At 41.6% G+C, this 22843-nt stretch overlaps 1 protein-coding gene across 1 annotated transcript in view; it reads left to right on the top strand.

Annotated features, from left to right (window-relative positions):
• LOC149150286 (uncharacterized) overlaps positions 1 to 22843 on the top strand; it is a 91185-nt gene that overhangs the window by 35679 nt on the left and 32663 nt on the right. Inside the window, exons 3-5 of the mRNA XM_089437956.1 lie at positions 20701 to 20804; positions 21209 to 21373; positions 21468 to 21740. Of these exons, the coding sequence (XP_089294082.1) occupies positions 20701 to 20804; positions 21209 to 21373; positions 21468 to 21740 (542 nt within the window). The remainder of the gene's footprint in view (positions 1 to 20700; positions 20805 to 21208; positions 21374 to 21467; positions 21741 to 22843) is intronic.

Raw genomic sequence — 22843 nt, 5'->3', positions numbered from 1 at the left:
TGCTTTGAATGTGGTGAGTTTGGTCACTATGTCAACCATTGTCCAAAGAGAAAGAAGGATAATAACGGGCAACAAACAACAACTTCTATAGAGATCGATGAGTTTCCTACGGATTGGAGGAAGTCACATTGATAGCAACAATACCTCTAGATGGGGGAGGAGCATGACGCTTAAAATTTCCAGTTTGGGCAGGTTCCATGGGAAGAGCAGTAGGAGGTCTAGATTAGATCCAGTTGTCGTACATTCTTCACATGGATCATTACCTTTGCTATGGGAGCCCACAGTACAGAGTAGCATGAGGATAAAAGGTCAGCAAGGCTTAGTCAGTGCTTGAGGGGCAGTGCAAAGCTAGTTGTAGTCAAATACATGAGAGGCCGTTGCAGAGCCAGCTAGGCACAATTAGGTGCTCAGGAGATCGTGTGGAGACAATTGCAGTCAAAGACTCAAGGGATAGTTGCAAAGACAATTGCATTGACATAGTAGATCTAGAGAGTTTGAGAGTGACATAGTAGATCTAGAGAGTTTGAGACTCAGAGGGAGTCTAGCTTCAGAGGGAGCATCCATATAGAAGCTTGATGTTTAGGTTTTGAGGAGAGATTGAGTTTCCAGTTGTAGGTGCAAGAAATTCGTGTATTTGGTGGCAGTGTGAATTGGCCAATTGCAGGCAACAAGCACAGTCCCAGCTAGAGAGAGACTCCATGAGAGAGTTTCCAGCTAGGGGTGGTAGTGCGAATTAGCTAGTTGCAGAGTACAAGTGTAGTTCCAGCCAGAGAGAGACTCCATGAGAGGGTTTCCAACGCAAGAGAGATTTCCCAATTCTTATTAAGAGGGAGATTGTGATCAATACACATAGTTGTAGTGGTAGCAACATTGCAGAGGTAGTGCAGAAGTAGCAATAAAGGGGTACCAATAGTGTGAGATTTGAGATTGGTTTAACTATAGTTAGTGGTAGGTGAATCAGAGTATGCGCAATAACATGGTGGATGATGTTTGCCAGATTGACGTTTTCACAGTGATTTCCAGTGGCAGGGAGTTAGATCAGTGAGATGTGGAGAAAGGAGGTACTACATATGTCAACGATCAGCAGCGTGAGATAATCCAGCTACATGTTGTTCATTAGGAGAATATAGTGGAGAACACCTTCCTCGCTAAGAGGGAGTGTTAGTTTTGATGGATATGGTAGCATCAAACATGTGTTCTAGTCTCAGATGATGCTAAGAGGCTAAGGAACATGAGATCTCCAAAACCCATAAAAGGTTTCGCGAGATAAGCTTAGGAAACACCTTAATTAAATTAATTTGCCATAATTAAATATTTCCTAAGTTTAACTTGGGAAAAATGGTAAATTAAAGTTAATTAACTAAGGATGTTCGAAATTGCTTTAGAGACTTCTATTGATGAAGTCTAATTGATCTTTTAGCTGTTGATCAAAATTAAATTGTGGCCGTTGAGACTCCAACGAGAGATTATAAGAGTAGGTTGAGGGCTTGGAGATAGCATCAGTGTGATCAATTGTGAGTAAGGCAGATTGACTCACCTAGTTCGCAGTATTTAGTGAGGGCGCAGTTCAAGCCAAGGGAAGAGCATCAAAGAGAAGGAGCAACATAAAATTTGGGAGTAGGATTCTGGAGAGATTCCTAGTGATTTTCCAGTGTCGGAGAGACAAGAGAGGGGAGGCTGAATTTTTTGTAGAGAGGGCCGCTATAGCTAGTGCGAATAGCCAGAAACCCCAATGCAAGTTGCCGAAAGTGGATCGATTTAGTTGCTGGAAGCCGGATTAGTGTCTTGGAGGCAGAGCGAATTCCTTCCAGAGGCAGAGGGAGGCAGGATGTCTCAGTTAGAGGCAGTTTCATGGTTTTACGATTTGCTCCAACTAGGTAGTGTGCATTTCCAATCTAGTAGTGTGAATTGTTGGCAAGTGCATGTGGTTGGAGAGAGGGCGAGTTGATTGCAGAGGGAGATAATTTATCTCCAAATATTTTGCCTGTGTATTGTGATAGGTTTGTTAGTTAGGCAACCAGTTGTAATAATTCTCTCAAATTGCTGCATAATAAAACAAACCCTCATCTGCTGCATTGATTTTAACTTCGGGGTTTTTCCGGGGATGTTTAGCCCAAAATAATTGTCATTTTATTGTGTGTGCGCTATTTCTCAGTTCCATATTTTTATTTTCGCAGTGCATTTTAATTGGTGATGAATTGCAGTGTGGTTTATTCGATATTTATCGTATTAATAATTATAGAAGACAAATAAACTGTTAAGTTAGGAGAATAATACTCAATTGCTGCAGCTCAAGGAATTTCACATGGTATAAGAGCGTTGAAGATCATATCAGAAACTCAGAAATGAAAGGAAGCGAGATCGTGCAATTTCAGAGGGAGATTTGAAGCACTATTTCTAGATCTGCATAGGCTAGCCAAGCAATGCAAATTGCTGGGGCAAGAAAATTGATTTCTAGTTTAGGGTGAAGGAAAAGTTCGATTTGTTCCAGAGTCAGTAGTAGCAGGAAGTGTGGTTGTCGGGAAGAGGTTCCAGAGAGAAGATCGGTTAATTCACATAGTAGATTTGAGCGCAGAGATTTTGCAACAAGGGTTTGCAGTTGTAGATCTGCGCAGGGAAGGAAGATAAAAGCACACAGAGGGAATTTCTAGAAATTCTTAGATGGTTTCCAGTTTTCAAGTTGCAGGAAAGGAGTTTGTGATTTCCAAAAACAATAGGTCGTAATAGGCTTGCTAGTCCAGCCAGTGCGAGTTTTAGGGTCAACAATGTGTGTGACAAACTCCAGAGGACTTTCGGGAGGTAGAGCTAGTTACCCAGTAGAAGCAACAGGGAATACGAATTCTGGGAAGGACATCGGAGGTAAGGGTAGGAGTAGATCTGGGCATTCCAGTGAGTGTGTGTATTAGAAAGAAGGGCGGGTAAGTTGTCAGAAGGAAAAGGATATTTCCAAGCATTTAGTTCTCTAGTTGATTTGAGTTTCACAGAGATGGCCACAATAGGACTCAAAGATTAGGACAAACTTGATGGAGCCTCAAGCTTTGGTGTTTGGAAGGCCAGAATGCAATTCCTATTGGATGAGCACGGTTTGAAGGAGTTAATGACAATTGTAGTTGCTAAAGCGACAAATCCTATCCAGTTTCATGAGTACAAAAGGATATTGCCAAAGCAAAGAGGATGCTCCTAGACAGGGTTCGAGATCACATTGTTCCACGTATTATAGACAAGAATACAACAAAGGACATGTGGGATGCCGTTGTGAAGCTGTACTAGGATCCATCTGAGAATTGAAAGATGATTCTCAAGGAGAAGCTGAGAACGACCAAGATACAAAAGGGTGTGAGTGTTATGTCCTACTTCACCAGGATTTAGGAAGTCAAAGATGAACTTGGAGTTGTAGGTGAGAAACCATCAGACAGTGAATTGTTGCAAACAACTCTAAGCGGGTTTACAAAGGAATGTTGAACCTTCGTTCAAGGAATCACTGGACGAGATAAGCTACTAGATTGGGAACACTTGTGGAGTGACCTCACTCAGGAGGAGATAAGGCTTAGTTTCAAAGATGGTGCTACCAACAACAGTAGCAAGGGACTGAAGGTGGAGAAGGAAGAAGAAAACATAGCCCTTGTAGAGAAGGGAAAGGCGAAGAAAGGTCCAAGTTAGGGACAAAACTCAAGAGGAGGAGAGAAGAAGAAAAAGACCTATCGAAGATCAAGTGCTTTGGATGTGATGAGTTTGGTCACTATGTGATCCGGATTTAGACAGGAACGCAATAGCTTACAGAGATAACCATAAATACAGAGATGCAATAACCATAAACACATAGATGCAGCGGAAATAATGATTCATTTCATTAATGGAAAAATACTGAAATATGCTTACAACCAGAAATGGAAATAAACCAGCTAGGGCGATGGTAGCTATCTCTGAGAAGAGATGTGCGGCTACATGCCTCTGAACTGTTCCGAACTGTGTTACAATGAGGCTCGAAGGCCTATTTATTGTTGAGAAACAATGGAAAACCCTTCACATCCCGAAACCTAACCCTAGAAGATGAAACGCCAAATTGTGGGCCCTGTTTGGGTAAATTGGTACATCAATTTCCCGGGGTCGTAACTTTGGCATACGATCTCCGTTTGACGCGTACGATAGCTCGTTAGAAAGATCTATCCGAGTACTACCACTTTGGGAGGCAACATGGGTCATGGACCCATGTTGCCCCAGATTCCCAAAAAAAACGTCGTTCAGGGCCTCAAAACGGCTCCGGAAGTTCAGGACCCGAAAAACTGCTAAAAATAGTAAACTGTGATACAATTTAGGAAACTGAAAAGACTGAAGGAGATAGTTGTGGGGGTCCAAATGGGTTGGTGGGTGGCCACCAACATCCACCTGGATCATTCCTCCCCCCTTAGGAAGCAATGGTCCCCATTGTGTTGAGTTCCTCCATCTGCTGAACTTGTCCTGCAATCTCTGATGTGTCCAGTGATGGTGGGAAGCATGGTCGATGATGGTCCACATTGAATACTCGGTGCAAGCGAAGGAATGGAGGAATGCTGTGCTTCAAAGCATTGTTGCCCATAGCCTTGGTACTGTTGTGAGGACCATGTCGGAGTGGTCGGAACTTCTGATGGGCTCTTGTAAGGCGTTCTTTCTGCAGATGCAACCAGACTTTGTTGCCCACTTGAAGCTTGTGTGGTATCCCTGTGGATGAGGAGAAGTTGTTCCTGTGTTCTGTCATGACCGTATTCCTTTGCTGCTGCTGCTGTGTAGAGGAACCCTTTGCAGGGGTCATGGATGTAGCAACGATCTTCCCCTTACTTTGGGAGTGAACCAGACAAATGAATTTCCTAGTCTGTGATATGAGCTTGCTGCCTTTCTTGGTAGTAATCAAAGATGTGGTGGTAGGTGGGGCTACCTCCGGTATCCTGTATAATGAATTATTCAAAGAAATAATGACAGCACGAGGCCTGGACTCATACACAGCATGTCGCCTCCACAAGTATGGCTGGCCTAATAATACATCACAAACATCCAGAGGTGTAACATCACATAATACCTCGTCGGTGAAGGGCTTGATGCTGTAGGGAAGGAGGCACTGCTGGCGAACTTTCAGATCTCGTCCTTCGTGAAGCCACCCGATACTGTACGGCTGCGAGTGCGGTGTAGTCAGTAGGCCCAACCGCTTCACGACCTCTGCTGAAACCAGGTTCTTTTGGCTACCACTATCGACAATGAATCGCAGCGGTGAACCCTTCACCCACATCTGTGAGTGGAAAAGACGCTCCCCTTCCTCTGGATTTTCGGGCTCATCTTTCTGGATCTTGGCGGTGGCAACAATGGCGCTGGGATCTGCATCAATGATCTGCTTCCCTTTGCCATTCCCCTTGTCGGGTTCTGGCTCAAGGTCGGAACATGCATCTGATTCGGAAGCCTTCAACTCAGCCACTAGCGACTGCTTGGTCCGACACTCACTTGTGTTATGAGTGGGACTCTTGTGGAACTCACACCACTTTCCTGTGTCCTTCTTCGGCTTCGTGGTGTTGTTCTTTTCTTGCGGCTTCGACGGGTTGTCTTGGGTCACCCCGCCTTGGCTTTGTCCTTTGGGCTTCGGATTTGCAGATCCAAAGTCTCGCTTCTTCTGTTTGAACTTTTGCTCGATTTTGACAGCGTATCGGTATGCTGTGCCAAGTGAGGAGATGTTCAAGAACACCATCTCTTCCTGGATGTACTTGTGCAGGCAGCCACGATATTTGAGTACCAGATGCAGCTCAGAATCTTTGATACCCAACTGTGTGCGAAGGGTATGAAAAATGTTTGTGAATTCCGGCACATCTTGGTCTCGTCCCTGCCGCAGTGTGGTCCATTTGATGTATTTGTCCTCATAGCTTCCGACAGGGTAGTACTGCTCCTTGATGGCATCCCTGAAGTCATTCCAAGTGGGTGCGGCTGAAAATAGTGAGCCTGTACTTTCATTCTTCTGCTCGCAGTAGGTTTCCCACCAGTCCTTGACGTGGGGGGCTGCTTTGAGAAGAGCGAAAACAATCTTTTCCCGACTTGAAAATTCATGAACAGAAAAATACCCATCTAGCAGATTTAACCATTTATCTACGGCATCTGCGTCTATTTGACCCTCGAAGATGGGGATTTCAAAATTAACTTGTACCTTAAATGGCGTGGTGTTTCCATAGTCGCTGTTGGAAGCCGATGCGTCGCCTCTGGGAAGCCGCTGAAGGATCTGCGCAAAGCTATCCATCATCGCGTTCCTTTGCCGCTCGAGCGCTTCTTCGAGCAAGATTTTGATAGGATCTCCTGCTCCCTCGTCTTTCTTCTCATCCACCATGGGAGGCCGTCGAGATTTGCGAGGCTGGTCTTGCAAAGGTTCGACCAGTTCAAGCCCTAACTCCTTATATCCTGACCTCGTTGGGGACATGCAAAGAAAAACAGAGAAAAAGCAGACCGCTCCGATACCACTGATCCGGATTTAGACAGGAACGCAATAGCTTACAGAGATAACCATAAATACATAGATGCAATAACCATAAACACATAGATGCAGCGGAAATAATGATTCATTTCATTAATGGAAAAATACTGAAATATGCTTACAACCAGAAATGGAAATAAACCAGCTAGGGCGATGGTAGCTATCTCTGAGAAGAGATGTGTGGCTACATGCCTCTGAACTGTTCCGAACTGTGTTACAATGAGGCTCGAAGGCCTATTTATTGTTGAGAAACAATGGAAAACCCTTCACATCCCGAAACCTAACCCTAGAAGATGAAACGCCAAATTGTGGGCCCTGTTTGGGTAAATTGGTACATCAATTTCCCGGGGTCGTAACTTTGGCATACGATCTCCGTTTGACGCGTACGATAGCTCGTTAGAAAGATCTATCCGAGTACTACCACTTTGGGAGGCAACATCGGTCCATGGACCCATGTTGCCCCAGATTCCCAAAAAAAACGTCGTTTAGGGCCTCAAAACGGCTCCGGAAGTTCAGGACCCGAAAAACTGCTAAAAATAGTAAACTGTGATACAATTTAGGAAACTGAAAAGACTGAAGGAGATAGTTGTGGGGGTCCAAATGGGTTGGTGGGTGGCCACCAACATCCACCTGGATCACTATGTCACCTAGTGTCCAAAGAGGAAGAAGTACAATAAGGGACAACAGACAACAACTTCGGTAGAGATCGATGAGTTGACCTCCAGATTGGAAGAATTCACATTGATAGCAACAATACCTTCTGATGGAGGAGGAACATGACGCTTCAAATATCTAGTATGGGCATGGTCCATAAGAAGAGCAATAGGAGGTCTAGATCATATCTAGCCGTACATTTTTCACATGGATCATTACCTTTGCTACGGGAGCCCACATTACAGAGTGGTAGGAAGATTAAAGGTCAGCAAAGTGCAATGCAGAGCTAGTTGCAGTCAGATACATGAGAGGCAGTTGTAGAGCCAACCAGGTGCATTCAGGTGCTCAGTAGATTGTGTAGAGCCAGCTGTAGTTAGAGACTCAAGGGACAGTTGCAGAGCTAGTTGCAGTGGCATAATAGATCTAGAGAGTTTGAGACTCAGAGGGGGTCAAGCTTCAGAGGGAGTAGCCCTATAGAAGCTTGATGTTCAGGTTTTCGAGGAGAGATTGAGTTTCCAGTTGTAGGTGTAGGAAATTCATGTATTTGGTGGTAGTGTGAATTGGCCAACTGCAAGTAGCAGGCACAATTCCAGCTAGAGAGAGACTCCATGAGAGAGTTTCCGGCCAGGGGTGACAGTTCGAATTAGCCAGTTGCAGAGTGCAGGTGTAGTTCCATCTAGAGAGAGACTCCATCAGAGGGTTTCCATCCCAAGAGAGATTTCCCAGTTCTTATTCGAGGGAGATCATGATCAGTACACACAGTTGCAATGGTAACAATAGCACAAAGGTAGTGTAGAAGCAGCGGCGTAGTGGTACCTATATTGTGAAATTTGAGATTGGTTCAGCTACAATTAGTGGTAGGTGAATTAGAGTATGCACAGTAGCATGGTGGACGATGTTTGCCAGATTGACTTCTTCATAGTTATTCCCAGTGATAGGGAGTTAGATCAGTGAGACGTGAAGAAAGGAGGTACTGTTACCCACCACAAGTGGGTGACCCTTGTTGAAAAATGTGTAACTAGGTTCGGTCTTCATATAGATGAAATGTACTTTTGATTCTTGTAAAGTGTAAAATGAAAGAAAAATTATTATTATTATTATTATTTGGAGCATGGGTTTCATGCTCAAGGTCTTTTATTTTATAGGTCAAGCACCCATTGAGTGCTTCTAGGGTTTGTCCTAGGTCAAGAAGTCAAAAGAGTCATTGTCATAAGTTGAAGACCCCATCGGGCACATTGTAACTTGTAAAGAAAATTATTTTTGTCTTAAAAAGTGTCCAGATACCCTCCAAGACCAAGTCGGCCTAAAAGGAAGAGCCACGTCCACCTTGAAGAGCCTATATATAGGAGGGAACTCATCCTCCTTGAGACACATTCACTCATCTCTCATTCTAGTGAAGAAGAAGGAAGAAGAAGGCAACGAAGAAGGAAGAGGACAAAGAAGATATTTGTTTGGGTTATTTCTCTCTCACACATGCTAAGGAGAACTAGGGTTTCTGCAACAAGACCTAGGGTTTCTATCTTCAAGTTCGATCTTGGAGAAAAGGAGACAAGTAGGTCAAATGAAGGTCACCAAGGGTAATCCTCATGCTCTTGAAGTGAGGGAAAGTCAAGCGAAGGTCAAAGGAGGGCTCAGAAGGCGGATCAAAGCTCAAATGTGTGGCAACAATTGCTAGGGGGGCTGAAATTTCAGATTTGCGGTGGAGGCCGAAATTTTTGCAGCTCGACGTTGAAGAAGTGCTACTGGAAGAGATTTGATTGGGTTTGACAGGATCAAGGTTAGCACATCATCCAGAGAGGTTGGTCTTGGTCTTGGAGGGTTCTGAAGTCAATCTTAAGGTCTTGGAATTCGTCAATTGAAGAATCTATAAGGAAGAGAAGAGATTTGCAGGTTTTCCTCTCAAGTGGAGAGGTTTTGGCCCTGGCTTGCAGCCTATATTCTGTGTTCTTGTTCTTTTTGTTTTTTTGGTCGCTGTTTGATGATTCACACATACAATAATAAGCAACAAAGCTAATAATTAAAAAGACATCACAAGCAGTTATCAAGTAAAGAGAAATCTCTATAATCATTGCCCTTTTGATTTCTCAACATGGTATCAGAGCTAAGGTTAACTAAGGGCATCATGAAGATCTCTATTGCATTAAGGAAGCTCCTCAAGAAGTGTTCAAAGGTAGCAAGCCATCTCAAGAGAGGCATCAAGGAAGCATGGAATCTTCTATTCACTACAAAGAAGGAAGGAACCAAGACAAAGGATGAAGGACTCTTCTCAACACTCACTGGCACATTCCAAGATGAAAATATTTGGGTAATCGATAGTGGTGCATCTAGACACATGATTGGTCATCACAAACAACTGAAGACATTATCAAAGGGAAAATCTTCTTACTCAGTGGAACTTGGAGATAATAAGAGCTATCCTATAAGAGGAATTGGATCTACATCTATAGTTGGAAAATGGAAGCAACATTCATCTCAACAATATCCTATTTGTACTAGGTTTGCATAAGAACTTACTTTCTATTTCAAGTCTAGAAGATAAGGGTGATAGAGTAGCTTTCATTGATGGAAGAGTTGTAGTATGGAGTAAAAACTCAAGCATAGAGAATGTTAGAGTAATTGGTATGCGTGAAGGAAGGCTTTACAGGTTGATATCTCCTCTTTCACAAGCTTTGGTTCACATTGAAATCAGCCCATGTGAACTATGTCATAGAAGGTTTGGCCATCTTCATTTCAAAATCCTTCCAACTAGTTCTATAGTAGAAGGAATTCCTGAAGTGAAAAAAGATCACGAAGGAGTATGCAAAGGATGTGCATTGGGTAAGAGAATACCAAGAGACCATTTGGAAGCAGTGCTTTATGGTCAAAAGAAATCTTGGATCTTATTCATTCCAAAGTTTGTGGTAATATGACTCCAAAATCACTTGGAGGTCATCTATATTATGTCACTTTTATAGATGATCATTCAAGGAAAACTTGGGTTAACATATGAAATCTAAGGATGAAGTATTTACAAAATTTCAAGAATTCAAAGCGGAAGTAGAAAACCTTATAGAAAGGAAAATCGAGATACTAAGATCTGATAATGGAGGAGAGTATACATCCAAGGAAATTATAACTTTCTGTAAGGAATTTGGGATTAAGAGGGAGTTGATAGTCCTATATAATCCGGAACAAAATGAAGTTGTAGAGCAAAAGAACCGGTCCATTAAAGAAAGTGTAAAAGCAATGTTGCATGATCAAGATCTATCGAAGTTTTTGTGGGGAGAAGCCACAAAGGCAACTGTATAGATTAAAAATCAAAGTTCCCACATGTCACTGGATAACAGAACTCTCGAAGAAGTATTCACTAGGAAGAAACCAACTATAGATCATCTCTGATTCTTTGGTTGTCCTGTATATATTCATATACCGAAGGACAAAAGAAAGAAGCTGGATCCATCAGGCATGAGAGGAACAATTGTTGGCTACAAGAACCCTTCTTAAGGCCTATAGAATGTGCATAAAGGAAGGACACTGTATAGAAGTCAGTCGAGATGTCATATTTGATGAAATTATTACATTCAAGAAATCAAAGGAACTTCCCATGGACTCTGATGATGAAGAACTTCCAGTATTTGAAGAGGAAGTTGATAGGGAAGAAGAATCTCACCTTGAAGATGAAGGTCCCAATGAACCTATTCAACTTGTGGTCATCCCCGAATCAAGAAAGGGACCTAATTGGTTGAAGTCAACACTACTTGATGCAGAAGGTCATGGAGCAACTCAGGGCTCATTCAGGGAAAGCAAGAAGCCCAAATGATATTTTGGGTATGCAACCTACATGACAAAACTAATAGAAGCAAAGCCATCCACTTTTGAAGAAGTTGTCAACCATCAAGAATGGAAGGATGCCATGAATGAAGAATATCAATCTATAATGAAGAATGGAGTGTGGGAGATCGTGCCTAGGCCCGATGACAAATCTGTGGTAACTTGCAAATAGATCTATAAGATCAAATATGCAGCAAATGAAAGTATTGACAAGTATAAGGCAAGATTTGTGGCTAGGGGTTTCTCTCAACTTGAAGGCATCGACTATGAAGAGACATTTGCTTCGACAACAAGGTATACAACTATACGTTCGTTGGTCTCTTTGGCAGCATCGATGGGATGGAACATCCACCAAATGGATGTCAAGACTGCATTTTTGAATGGCACAATTGATGAGGAAGTCTATATACAGCAACCCTTGGGATTTGAATTTAAAGACAAAAAGGCATATGTTTGCAAATTGAAGAAGGCATTATATGGCCTCAAACAAGCACCAAGGGCATGGTATGCTAGAATGGATGCATACTTTCAGAGGTTAGGCTTCATGAAGAGTTCTGTTGATTCGAACCTTTATATTAAGGTTATGAAGGGTGAACCGGTAATCATTCTTTTGTATATAGATGATCTTCTCTTGATAGGTGTAGAAGGTCAACTTGAAAAATGTAAGAAGCAATTAGCAACATAATTTGACATGAAGGATCTAGGGTTGATGCACTACTATTTGGGACTAGAAGTTTAGTTGGGACTAGAAGTTTGGCAAGTGTTGAATTTCCACGATCTTGGGTCTAGGATAAAATCTTAGAATCTTTGACGCTACCAAACCAAGAATCTCAACAAAACTACTTTGCACAACAGAATATAAGCAACAGTAAAGCACACATGCACAAAATATAGACAACTTTTTACCATTTTCAACCCAACTTAGTTATATTAATCAACATATAATACAACAGTCTAGGGCTCCCTTACCAGGGATAATGGCCCTCATACATCCACTAGTACAAGATACAAACTGGGGCTTGGTGTCAATCCATCGATAACCAATTTGCCCTCAATAAGATACTCTAACCATCTGGTTGATGTATTCGGCTTTCTCAGCTCCTCTCAGTCGTACCCTGTACCTGCTCGATCCTTAAACTCCCGATTTGTAGCTCCTGCCTCTATCAACGATCCAAGTCCATTTGACCACTGAACCTCTACTGTCAATCTGCTCACTAGTTGATCATTCGTCCATCAACGCATCAACACATCGAGACTCCTGTCGAGTTGTTCACAACTTCGTATGTGAACAACTCTCAATCTGCCCACTGCTGCTCCTTAGCTACTCAGGGACTTCAACCCACTATGGTCTTCCTGCGTTGCTCCAATGAAGACCATCATAGGGCACGGAGGGCTGCCACCTATCACTGCAAGATGCCCATCTCCCATAATGAACACGAGCTAGGAGGACTACCCATCATCTGCTGTAGAAGTCCTTCTCCACACACAAGTCTAGGGCTCCACAAATTGCTCCTAGTTGATCAAACCCTTGAGCTCAACAACTGCTGCTCTAGAAACTACTTTTGTCCATCAAAGTGTTGCACATCGGGCTCCAACTTGGGCATTATCACTCTGCCCTCCAACATACCATAAATGCCCAATTACGTCCACACTTGGTCCACTTTTATGTTGCCCTCCAACAAACCACGAGTGACCAATCCTTGTAGCATTTGCTCCTAGTTAGGGCATCCAACATCTAGGAAACCCCCCCTCCACATGGATGCTAACAAACTTCGCCAAGTGTCTAATACATTGATGAACAATCACTGTAGAAACTGCCACTGGTTAGGGCATCTAACCACCAAGTCTGCTCCTCCACTTTGGCTACTATTGGCTGCAAACAAATCCCATCCAAACTGATCCAAAATCACGGATCCAACACAAGTCACTAATGGAGAAAACACATACCTCTGTACTGTTGTTCATGAGCAGAGTTTTGGTCATTGGTTAGGGCTTCTCCTGTAGCCTACAACAACCCACCAAACATACCAAAACTCACCTTAACTTATGCGGTCTTCTTCCCTTCACAAGATTACTGACCTCGCTGTTTGAGGAGGCACCTACAACTCCCTGTTTATATGGTTTGACCCTCAAATCAACACCTACAGGCCTGTGGCCTAATCATCACAGCAAGGTCCCTTTCTCGACCTATTACAAGGAGGATCCTCCTCGATTTTCTTGCCCAGAACGACCTTCTAGGAGTGTGGCCTTCCCTCCTTGAGAGGCCGAGGTAGTTTGTTGTTGTCCTAGCCTTCAAATAAACCTCGGTCTTCCTTCAAGTCATTACAGCTGCCCTAGATCTCCACCTATAGGTTTGTGACAGCCTTGTTTTGGGACTGTCCACCCTCAATCGAACCCTCAAACATGCCCAATCCCTTCTCCTTTCACTCGACCTTCCTGCTATACAATCTCGGCCTACTAAACAGTCATGAAATGCTTGCCCAAGCATGTTTCTCCTTCGCTGGTTTGCCCTCACTTACATGCGTCCTAAAGCAGAATTCTTTCCTCCTCCAATGAGCTCTTTCTTATACTTGTGTTGCACAAATGGATGCTCTAAATGTCCTCCATCACCTTCTATATTTACATAATAGAAGGTCTCCTCAAAATGTCCTCTATGGGCTTGTCCAGTTGTCAAGAGGCTTATTTAACTCAAGCAGACTTAACACATGGTGCAAACCCACTCCATAACTTCAAAAATTCATAACTTCATTTCTACAACTCAGAATTGGATGATCTTCGTTGTGTCAGATTCGTCTCGACAAGAGCTATCATCCTCATCCATCACATGTCGAAATGTGCTCATGGTTTTGGCCCAAATCACGATGGGTGCAAAACCCCAAGCTTGGGTTCCAAGCCCACAAGGCCACTTGTGGAGCTTCTTCCTCCAAACCCTCGATCCACAAAGCTTGGAGTACCTCCCAAGCTACAAAAATCAACATCAAGGACCTGATGAGATTTATCTGGGTCAAGAGAAGTATGTGATCAAGATGTTGAAGAGGTTTGACATGATGGATTGCAAATCAATGACAACTCTGATGATCACAAACTTAAAAAGACTAAGGAGTTACGAATCAAGCCCGGTAGATCCTTCCAAGTATAAACAACTGATTGGCTCACTGATGTACTTGGTGAATACTCGACCAAACATATGCTTTGCAGTAAATGTTCTTAGTCAATTCCAAGTGGAGCTGAAGCATGATCATTGGATAACAACAAAACATATTCTGAGATATTTGCGAGGAACCATCCACTACTGCCTAAAGTATGACAGAAGGAATGATGTTCAACTAATTGGATATATAGATTTCAACTGAGGAGGCAGCGAGCAAGATGGAAGGAGCATTACAAGAGGATGTTTTAGTTTTGGGATCCTCCATTGTCTCATGGATGAGCATAAAGCAAGATACAATTGCTTTGAGTAGTGCTGAGGTTGAGTATATTGCATCCTGTGAAGTAACAAAGAAGCGGTCTTGTTGAGGAAGCTGTTATTCGACCTATTTACAGGACTGATGGACCTTACAGTGATACATTGTGATAAGACCAGTTGTATATGATTGTCTGAAGACCCAGTATTTCATGGAAAGACAAAGCGTATCAACAACAAGTATCACTATATTCAGAAGCTAGTACGAGATGGTGTATTGTAGCTATAGTATATCTCCATTGATGAACAGGTAGCTGACATATTGACAAAATCTCTTCCTAATAAGGAGCTTGTATATTTGAGAGGTAAGCTTGGTTTGGTTGATATATCCTCCCTAGTTGAGAGGGAGAGTAGGCACATCATTCTTGTCTTCACTTGGGAAGACGGAATGGAGGATTGGGTAAACATTTGGCATTTGATGCTCTCTGAGGATGTGGTAGGGCATCCAAGATGAGAGTGGTCGTGGACCGATATTCTTTGACGATTGGCTATCCAAGATAAGAATAATCCAAAGGTCATACTCTGTGAACACTCGGGTTGATTATGTACCTTGAGAGACAATGATGATGGTGTCTATAAATCATTGGTATCGCCGGCATTGTGCTCTGATCTTGTGGAGAGATAACTCTGTTAGTCAAGGCCTTGCTATGTGACAATGCTGGTTGGTATGATGCTATTACGGATGGGTTACCAATCTGACTCTTCTTATGAGATCTCTTCAGATTGAGAATGTCCATGTACCATATATGAATACCTCCCTAGTTAAGAGGGAGTGTTGAAAAATGTGTAACTAGGTTCGATCTTCATATAGATGAAATGTACTTTTGATTCTTGTAAAGTGTAAAATGAAAGAAAAATTATTATTATTATTATTTGGAGCATGGGTTTCATGCTTAAGGTCTTTTATTTTATAGGTCAAGCACCCATTGAGTGCTTCTAGGGTTTGTCCTAGGTCAAGAAGTCAAAAGAGTCATTGTCATAAGTTGAAGACCCCATCGGGCACATTGTAACTTGTAAAGAAAATTATTTTTGTCTTAAAAAGTGGCTAGATAACCATCCAAGACCAAGTCGCCCTGACAGCTGACAAGTCGACCTAGAAGGAAGAGCCATGTCGACCTTGAAGAGCTTATATATAGGAGGGAACTTGTCCTCCTTGAAACACATTCACTCATATCTCATTCTAGGGAAGAAGAAGGAAGAAGGCAGTGAAGAAGGAAGAGGACAAATAAGATATTTGTTTGGGTTATTTCTCTCTCACACGTGCTAAGGAGAACTAGGGTTTCTGCAACAATACCTAGGATTTCTATCTTCAAGTTCGATCTTGGAGAAAAGGAGACAATTAGGTCAAGCGAAGGTCACCAAGGGTAATCCTCATGCTCCTGAAGTGAGGGAAAGTTAAGCGAAGGTCAAAGGAGGGCTCAGAAGGTAGATCAAAGCTCACATGTGTGGCAACAACAATTGCTGGGGGGGCTAAAATTTCAGATCTGCAGTGGAGGCCGAAATTTCTGCAGCTGGAGGTCGAAGAAGTGTTATTGGAAGAGATTTGACTGGGTTTGACAAGATCAAGGTTAGCACATCATCTAGAGAGGTTGGTCTTGGTCTTGGAGGGTTCTAAAGTCAGTCTTAAGGTCTTGGAATTCGTCAATTGAAGAATCTATAAGGAAGAGAAGAGATTTGCGGGTTTTCCTCTCAAGTGGAGAGGTTTTGGCCCTGGCTTGCAGCCTATATTCTATGTTCTTGTTCTTCTTGTTTTGGTAGTTGTTTGATGATTCACACATATAATAATAAGTAACAAAGCTAATAATTAAAAAGACATCACAAGTAGCTATCAAGTAAAGAGAAATCTCTATAATCATTGCCCTTCTGATTTCTCAACAACCCCTATAGGAGAAATTTTTCTCCTAGATTTGTCTTTAGCCAACAACCACTAACCCCTTGCAGCCACTAGATAGCTCGACGTGCCACCATTCTCCGCCACCTGAGCCAATTGTTGTGTGCACTCGCCCATCTACTATGATCGTATGTTTGAAGGTGGGCCTTCCGAACCCGAGGTATGACTTTTCATTTTGTAATTGGGTGTTTATGCTTGCTTTTCTTGGGCACATTTGGACATGGATTAGTGGGTGGATTCAGCGGAAAGCATGGGCTTGGATTTTATTCTTGGTCCCTTGTCCCAACTTGGTGGTTAATCTTGTATCCTAGTCCTGTGGGATCTCCTCTATTGGCAAGTAGCTTTAGGAGAGACACTACATGGGAAACCCTAATTTTGGTTGCGTGGTCCACTTCCCGACACCATATATGTCACTCCCCTCCTCTCATTATGGCTTCGTTTCAGACTTTTCCTATCTAGATCCACATTTGTCCATTGGGTCCACAAGGTGTTTGCATACCCCTCCCATTTTTCGCACTTTGGGTCGGGCCTAGAACGATGCCCTAGAGGTTGATGTAGCTAAAAAGAAAGTTAAAAGCATAATTTGGCCACTTACAATAGGAAATGTACTACAAAATGCAAAAGATGGTCGAGACATAAAAATTTAGCATGTGGGCAAAAGCCAAACATGAGCTCTACCCCCTATCACTATGGCTGTCACCTTGGTTCTTATGGATCCTATGAGTGTCCCCTGCATCATTAAGGAACCCATAATTGTCCCAACCACCGATGGGCGATGAACTGCCCAACCTTAAGGGAGTAATCGCTGCTACATCATACACATCATGCTCTCATCCCCTGGAGCCCCGAGTAGTAGAGAAAGAAATATCAATAAAAGGCGAAAGGCATATGAAGAAGGGTGGAAAAACAAAGGCTAGAGTAACTCATGTACCACGTTTGTTCCCTCTTACATCTATACATCCAATGTGTGGGCTTCCCTCATTATAGTGACCCTTGTACCATGGCATGTGGCTTGGAGCCTTCCTTATTACCCATTTCGTTCCATTATTATTTCACATGCCACCTGCCATTCGATGGATGTACCATGGACCTGTCACTCCCTTAAAGGTTGAAACTGCCTAATAGGGTCCTTTATTAACCTCTCTTGTTGAGCAAGGTAATACTTGTACTCTCTAAAGCCCATTTGGAAGGGCGTGCCACTATGAAGTGTCCACTTTTGCCCCTGATTAGCAAGCTTATTTACTCAATTGCACTAACGAATTGTTATATTGAAAGATGAGGAGACACATTGGATATTATAGGGATTGCAGGCGGGTTTCCATCTTGGACTTGGCCTCCCTATACAGGATCCAAGCCCTTTAGAGGGCCATAATGGCACTTGTAGGGTGAGCGTTGAGAGCCATGGGCCTCTACCACAACAGAGCATTGATTGCCACATCATGGGCTTCTTCAGCACCACACATTACTTGCTTGTGCCCCATCCATATAGAGACGATGATGTACTTGGACCACGTTGCCCAACCAACCACACACTTGCGCCCAACACTTGGCAGTTGATCCAGGGCCCAAATCATCTTCTAGCCCTCACTGATGGAGAATCAACTTGTTATTGAGCCACTGGAGACCCATGAGACCATTGATTGTGCCCCACAACCACTTGGGAGCACCACATGATGTTTTTCTTGGAAATCAAGGGGCCACCCCCTTGATCATCATTTTTGGAGCCCTCCTCTTCATCATGGCACATTGAGGACTCATCTCGGCCTTCCAACGGCCCTTTGCACCCTTATTTTATCATTTCAGCCTCATTAGGAAGGCTTATTTTGCACATATGAGCTATTTGGTGAGCTTGCAACAAAGTTATTGTTATTTTCACATTAAAATATTATTAGGGGCTTAATTAGGCAAATTAGACCATTCGAACTTGTGAGAGGCTCATATAAATTAAGAGACCTCATTTGTAGTGGATCATCATCATTTGGATTGGGTTTTCTCTTGTAAAAGAATTCATACCTGCAATTGATGGACGAAATTGGTAGTCTTTGATTCATTTTGATGTTTGAGATTTTCACTAGCTTGTCTTGGAGCTTCTACTTGCAAATTTGATGGCTGGATATACTCACATTATCTTGTAAGTGTTATCTGATGCTATATTTTTACATTGTTACATGTCTAATATATGGAATATCTTCTATGTGCCATAATCTAATGTGAATTCATGAAAATACTAAGATTGTTGAAGTATTGCATGCATTACTCATAGATAATGTGAATGAATGTTCGTAGAGGCTCATTTTGCATATTTCATCCTGGAATCTCCATCAACCTTTGTGAAATGAAGTATAAACATCTGGTGTAGTCAATTTGCTCGGTCTTTAGGGTTAGCGAAAGCTACATAGGTCTCCTTGATAGAGCGAAATTCTTTCATCAAAGGAAATCTTGACTCCATTTCTCCCAGTTGATAATGCACTAGTCTTAATCCTAGGTGATCAACCTAAAACCACTCTTCCTTCCTCTAATTTTCGGTTTCTCAGTTGTACGACCTTGCTAGGGCATCATTCGAAATATTTTAGAGGGATGATCTTTCAATTCCGTTAGGACCAATCTTTGTGCTAGTATCCCTTCTAAATATCCTCAAGGTTTCACAACATTTCAATGGTTCATTTATGAGAAAAACCAAACCCTAGCCCGAATTTTGAAGACCTATATTTGACGTCATACTGAGAGGCTTCCTAGAGGATTGTATTTCATTAAATCTTGAACATTTCCAGCCCTTTCTTAATCCTACCTTGACCCAGTGTCCTCCTTGGAGGTTTCCCTTTCATGATCAATCCTACAAACTTAGGTCTCGTGTGGACCCATCCTAGGTCTCTCAAGTCGAGCAACACTTATCGTAGAAGCAATTGCTCATTTCAAAAAGCTTCTTGAGAGGTCCTAATCATCTTAGGATCCCTGACCTTAGGAATTCTCATCATCATTGAATGTCATTAACCCTAGGTCTAGGTATCCTCACATGCCTTTCTTGGAGAGCCATTAGCTTCTTCTTGAAGCATTGAGCTATTAATGAAGCCTCTCCTATGAATGGGCCTTGGAAATCACATCATACCTTGTCATTGATCCTATCATTCAAGTGATTTCCCTTATATTGGGACTCCTTCCATTGGTGAAAGTCTGTAAAGAGTAGGGGACACTAACTAAGGTGACACTGAGGTGACAGTGCGTCTTTGTCCCATTGTTGTCATTTGGGTCTAGTAGTTGTCCCTAGGGTACCCCTCCTAAGACCCCTGCTAGATTGAGTGGTAACAGCCTACAGGTACTACATATGGCAGACATCAGTAGCGTGAGATAGTCCAGCATCTCAGGTGCAATCTCTTCTGCACTTCGTAAGAACTGATGAGTGCAGAGTTGCCACTTATCTGGTAGTTTTTTGTGAGTGTGGTTTCAGGGTTTAATGTTTAATATGATTAATTTATGATTGAAATGTCTTCCAAATGTTATGCTTATAAGTTATAACATCTTCTACATTTTTTTCCCACAAATTAAGTTGGATATTTAAAAAAATGCAAAAATTAAAAGAATAGGTGTGTGGTAGGGCTTTGCTTTTCCTCCCTACCCAAGTAAGGAGCGCAGGCATGTCTGATTGAGTTCCTGTGTTAGGTGATGTGATATGTTCCCAAATAAGATGGTTTTTTAAAAGTTGAAAAACGTATCTTATATGATAAGGGAGAAATCCTACCGTTGAATAAACGTAATTTATTTGTATGTTATTTGGGAGTTTCATTTCTTTAAGTTTCCTTTGGTGAATGTCAATACTTATTCAGATTTCATATTTTAGGGCTTTGTGATTTCAATTGTTTTTCAGTTGTGATCACTATGTGAAGCAGCATTGTCTTTAACTTATTGATTGTTGGTTGGTTTTCAGATATTTACTTTCATTCATTTTGTGTGGAAAAGCAAGAAAAATAGCTGTCCAGGTATCAAATAAAATGAATTTTAATGAGCTGAAATTGAAGTCCCTTCCCCCTGCATGAACTCTTGAGATTGAACGGGATTATGGAGGGTTATAGGACATTATCTGAAAAAGTTTTAGGAATCATTTAATTTAAGCCATATGATGAACATGAAGCTGAACGCTGTCTTTGAATCTTGTAATATATGTGGTATCCCCTTGTGCAGAATCAGGAAATTCATACTTCATAATCTGGATGCTTCAATCTTGTTAGATGGGATTGAATTTCAGTTTGAACTGCATCTAGACACTAAAGCAATTGTTACCTTATGTGTGCTTTTCGATGAATGGATTTTCTTGACAGCTGCACATTATATTGAACGAATTAATTTACTTTGTTATTCCTGATATTTATGTATCTTGTTCTTTTTGTTTGTGGGGTGCATTTCCAGGACTTATGGATTGTGCTGATTGCCAAGATAACTTTGAGAAGTTCTGGTGTGCTGTCAACACACCTCCCTGTGGGACAATTGATAAAGTACTCGATGAAATTCTGGTATGCTTTCTGTTCTTCACTATAAATATGGTACAAGACAGTGGAACTGGAAAAGGTTTTCACATCAGAGTTTATCCATATTAGTATGAATGAAAGTAGAGGCTTTTCTCTCAACTTATTCTTTTACCACAAGATGTATAAATCTTACAACTTTTTAGATTTTGTTCAGTGTAGATTATTTCATTGTTGACATACTAGCAGCCTAGAGCTCAGTGAATCAATTTTCTATTGTAATTTGAATAATTGAATTAACTTTCCATAAATTCATCTTTTATTATTCTTTTTTCTGATGCAATTTGTTATGAATATTATTCCCAAGAATGCAGTCAGCAGGGGGTGGGGGGTTATGTTAGTACTATCTACTTTTCTTCAACTTTTGATAATATTATTCATTTGGTTGGTAGCCTCTTGTATCATCCATCACATTAGAGAAGTCTTCCACAACTCTTTCTTTACAACAAGCTCTGCCACGCATCATCCAAGCAGCAAGCTTAGGATTTCCTTGTAAGAAGATGTGCAGGGCAGTAATGGATTCTTGTGGGTGTGCTCAACAGCCAACTTTTGGAGAGGTATGGTTTGTTACAGAATATGCCTGTTTAATAAAATATAATTTTTTTTTATCCATTGTTAGTACATGATGCGTATTACATTATGCATGTTCAGGTCATTGATGCTATTCAAGTTGATGGTAACCTGAATGCAACAATTACTATGGGATTGTCAACGAAGGAGTTGTTCCATTTGATTTGGGACAAGCATGTCTGTGATTTATTTTCAGAGGAGTCTTTTCCTGGTTTCTCTGGTCCATGTGTATCTTCATACCAAACTTCAAGATGCAATTGGTGCAATGGAATACAGGGGTCAAAATCTTTTCACAAGAAATTTGTTGAGCAGGGTGTTTTGCAGTTGTCTAAAATGTTCTTCAGCTTGATGCGGGTACCACATTACCTTTTTACTCTTTTCAACTCTCCACAATGATTTTAGATGGGGTACCCCCTTAATTGATTTTGAATTTCCTCTCTCAAGATAATGTAAGAAAGATCTGCTCTGTTTCACTAGCAATGAAGATGGTGACTGTAAAAAGGGTGTTTGTGATTGCAACCTTCTCATTCCAAAGACAAAACAGCATAGTGAAATCTCTCTTTGGTTCATGGCATGTTTTTGTGGTGAATGAGTGATGGATGTCTTCTCAAGGGAATTCAAATAGCAATGAGACATCTTTCCTGAGCATTAAATAGGCATTTTTGAGTATCAGTTGTTTAATTTTTGTTATTTTTACTCTTATTAGAGTCTACATGCTTTGAGAGTGTCTTACTATTTCAATGTCTATGGCATAATGTAGTTCAGAAGCTCTTCTTTGCCCTAGATAAGAAAATGAAAGGACTGATGACCTGAGTGAGGGATGATGACAAGTTGATGTTGATCTCTAGTCAGCCCAATCAAATGGAATGCAAACCACTCAGCCAACTTATGTAACTAAAGGAAGTGATAGTGGAATTTAACTTGCTCCCGAATATAAATAGGCAACGAATTTCCAAGATCGGGGTTCATAAATAGAGGTAAACAAAAGGATTTTAGGGACTGAGAAATCATATTCCAATAGGACTTGAGATTTCTCAATCTATAAATCTGGCTGGTTCTTTTAGAAGTCAAATATATTATCCGTGAGGTAGTAAAAGCTCTGCATTTGTACGCAATTGGATAAAGAAATGCTTTGCACTTGGTCTTGCTTTTCTGCATACACTATTTGGTAAACTCAACAAGTGACTGTTTTCTTTATGCACACTTTCACACTAAAAATGAGCAATATCTTTATTTGTCTCCTAGAGCCAGATCAATGTCGGTATCAGAGCATTTTACAGAACTTGAGAAACCCATGGAATAGTATAAAAAAATAGATTGATGGTGTGGACAAGCAAATAGTATTCTATTGCAGGAGAGGAACACATAAACTGCTAAACCACCAGTTATAAAAGTATAATATGGAAGATGGTGCCTGTTGTTGCACAGATTGTCACGACAACGCTCAGAGTGGGGGC

The sequence above is a fragment of the Pinus tabuliformis genome, chromosome 9, assembly GCF_031772625.1.
Source record: "Pinus tabuliformis cultivar Carrire ecotype Pingquan chromosome 9, CPIR1, whole genome shotgun sequence".
Lineage (NCBI taxonomy): Eukaryota > Viridiplantae > Streptophyta > Pinopsida > Pinales > Pinaceae > Pinus > Pinus tabuliformis.
This window is presented reverse-complemented; position numbering and strand designations above follow the sequence as displayed.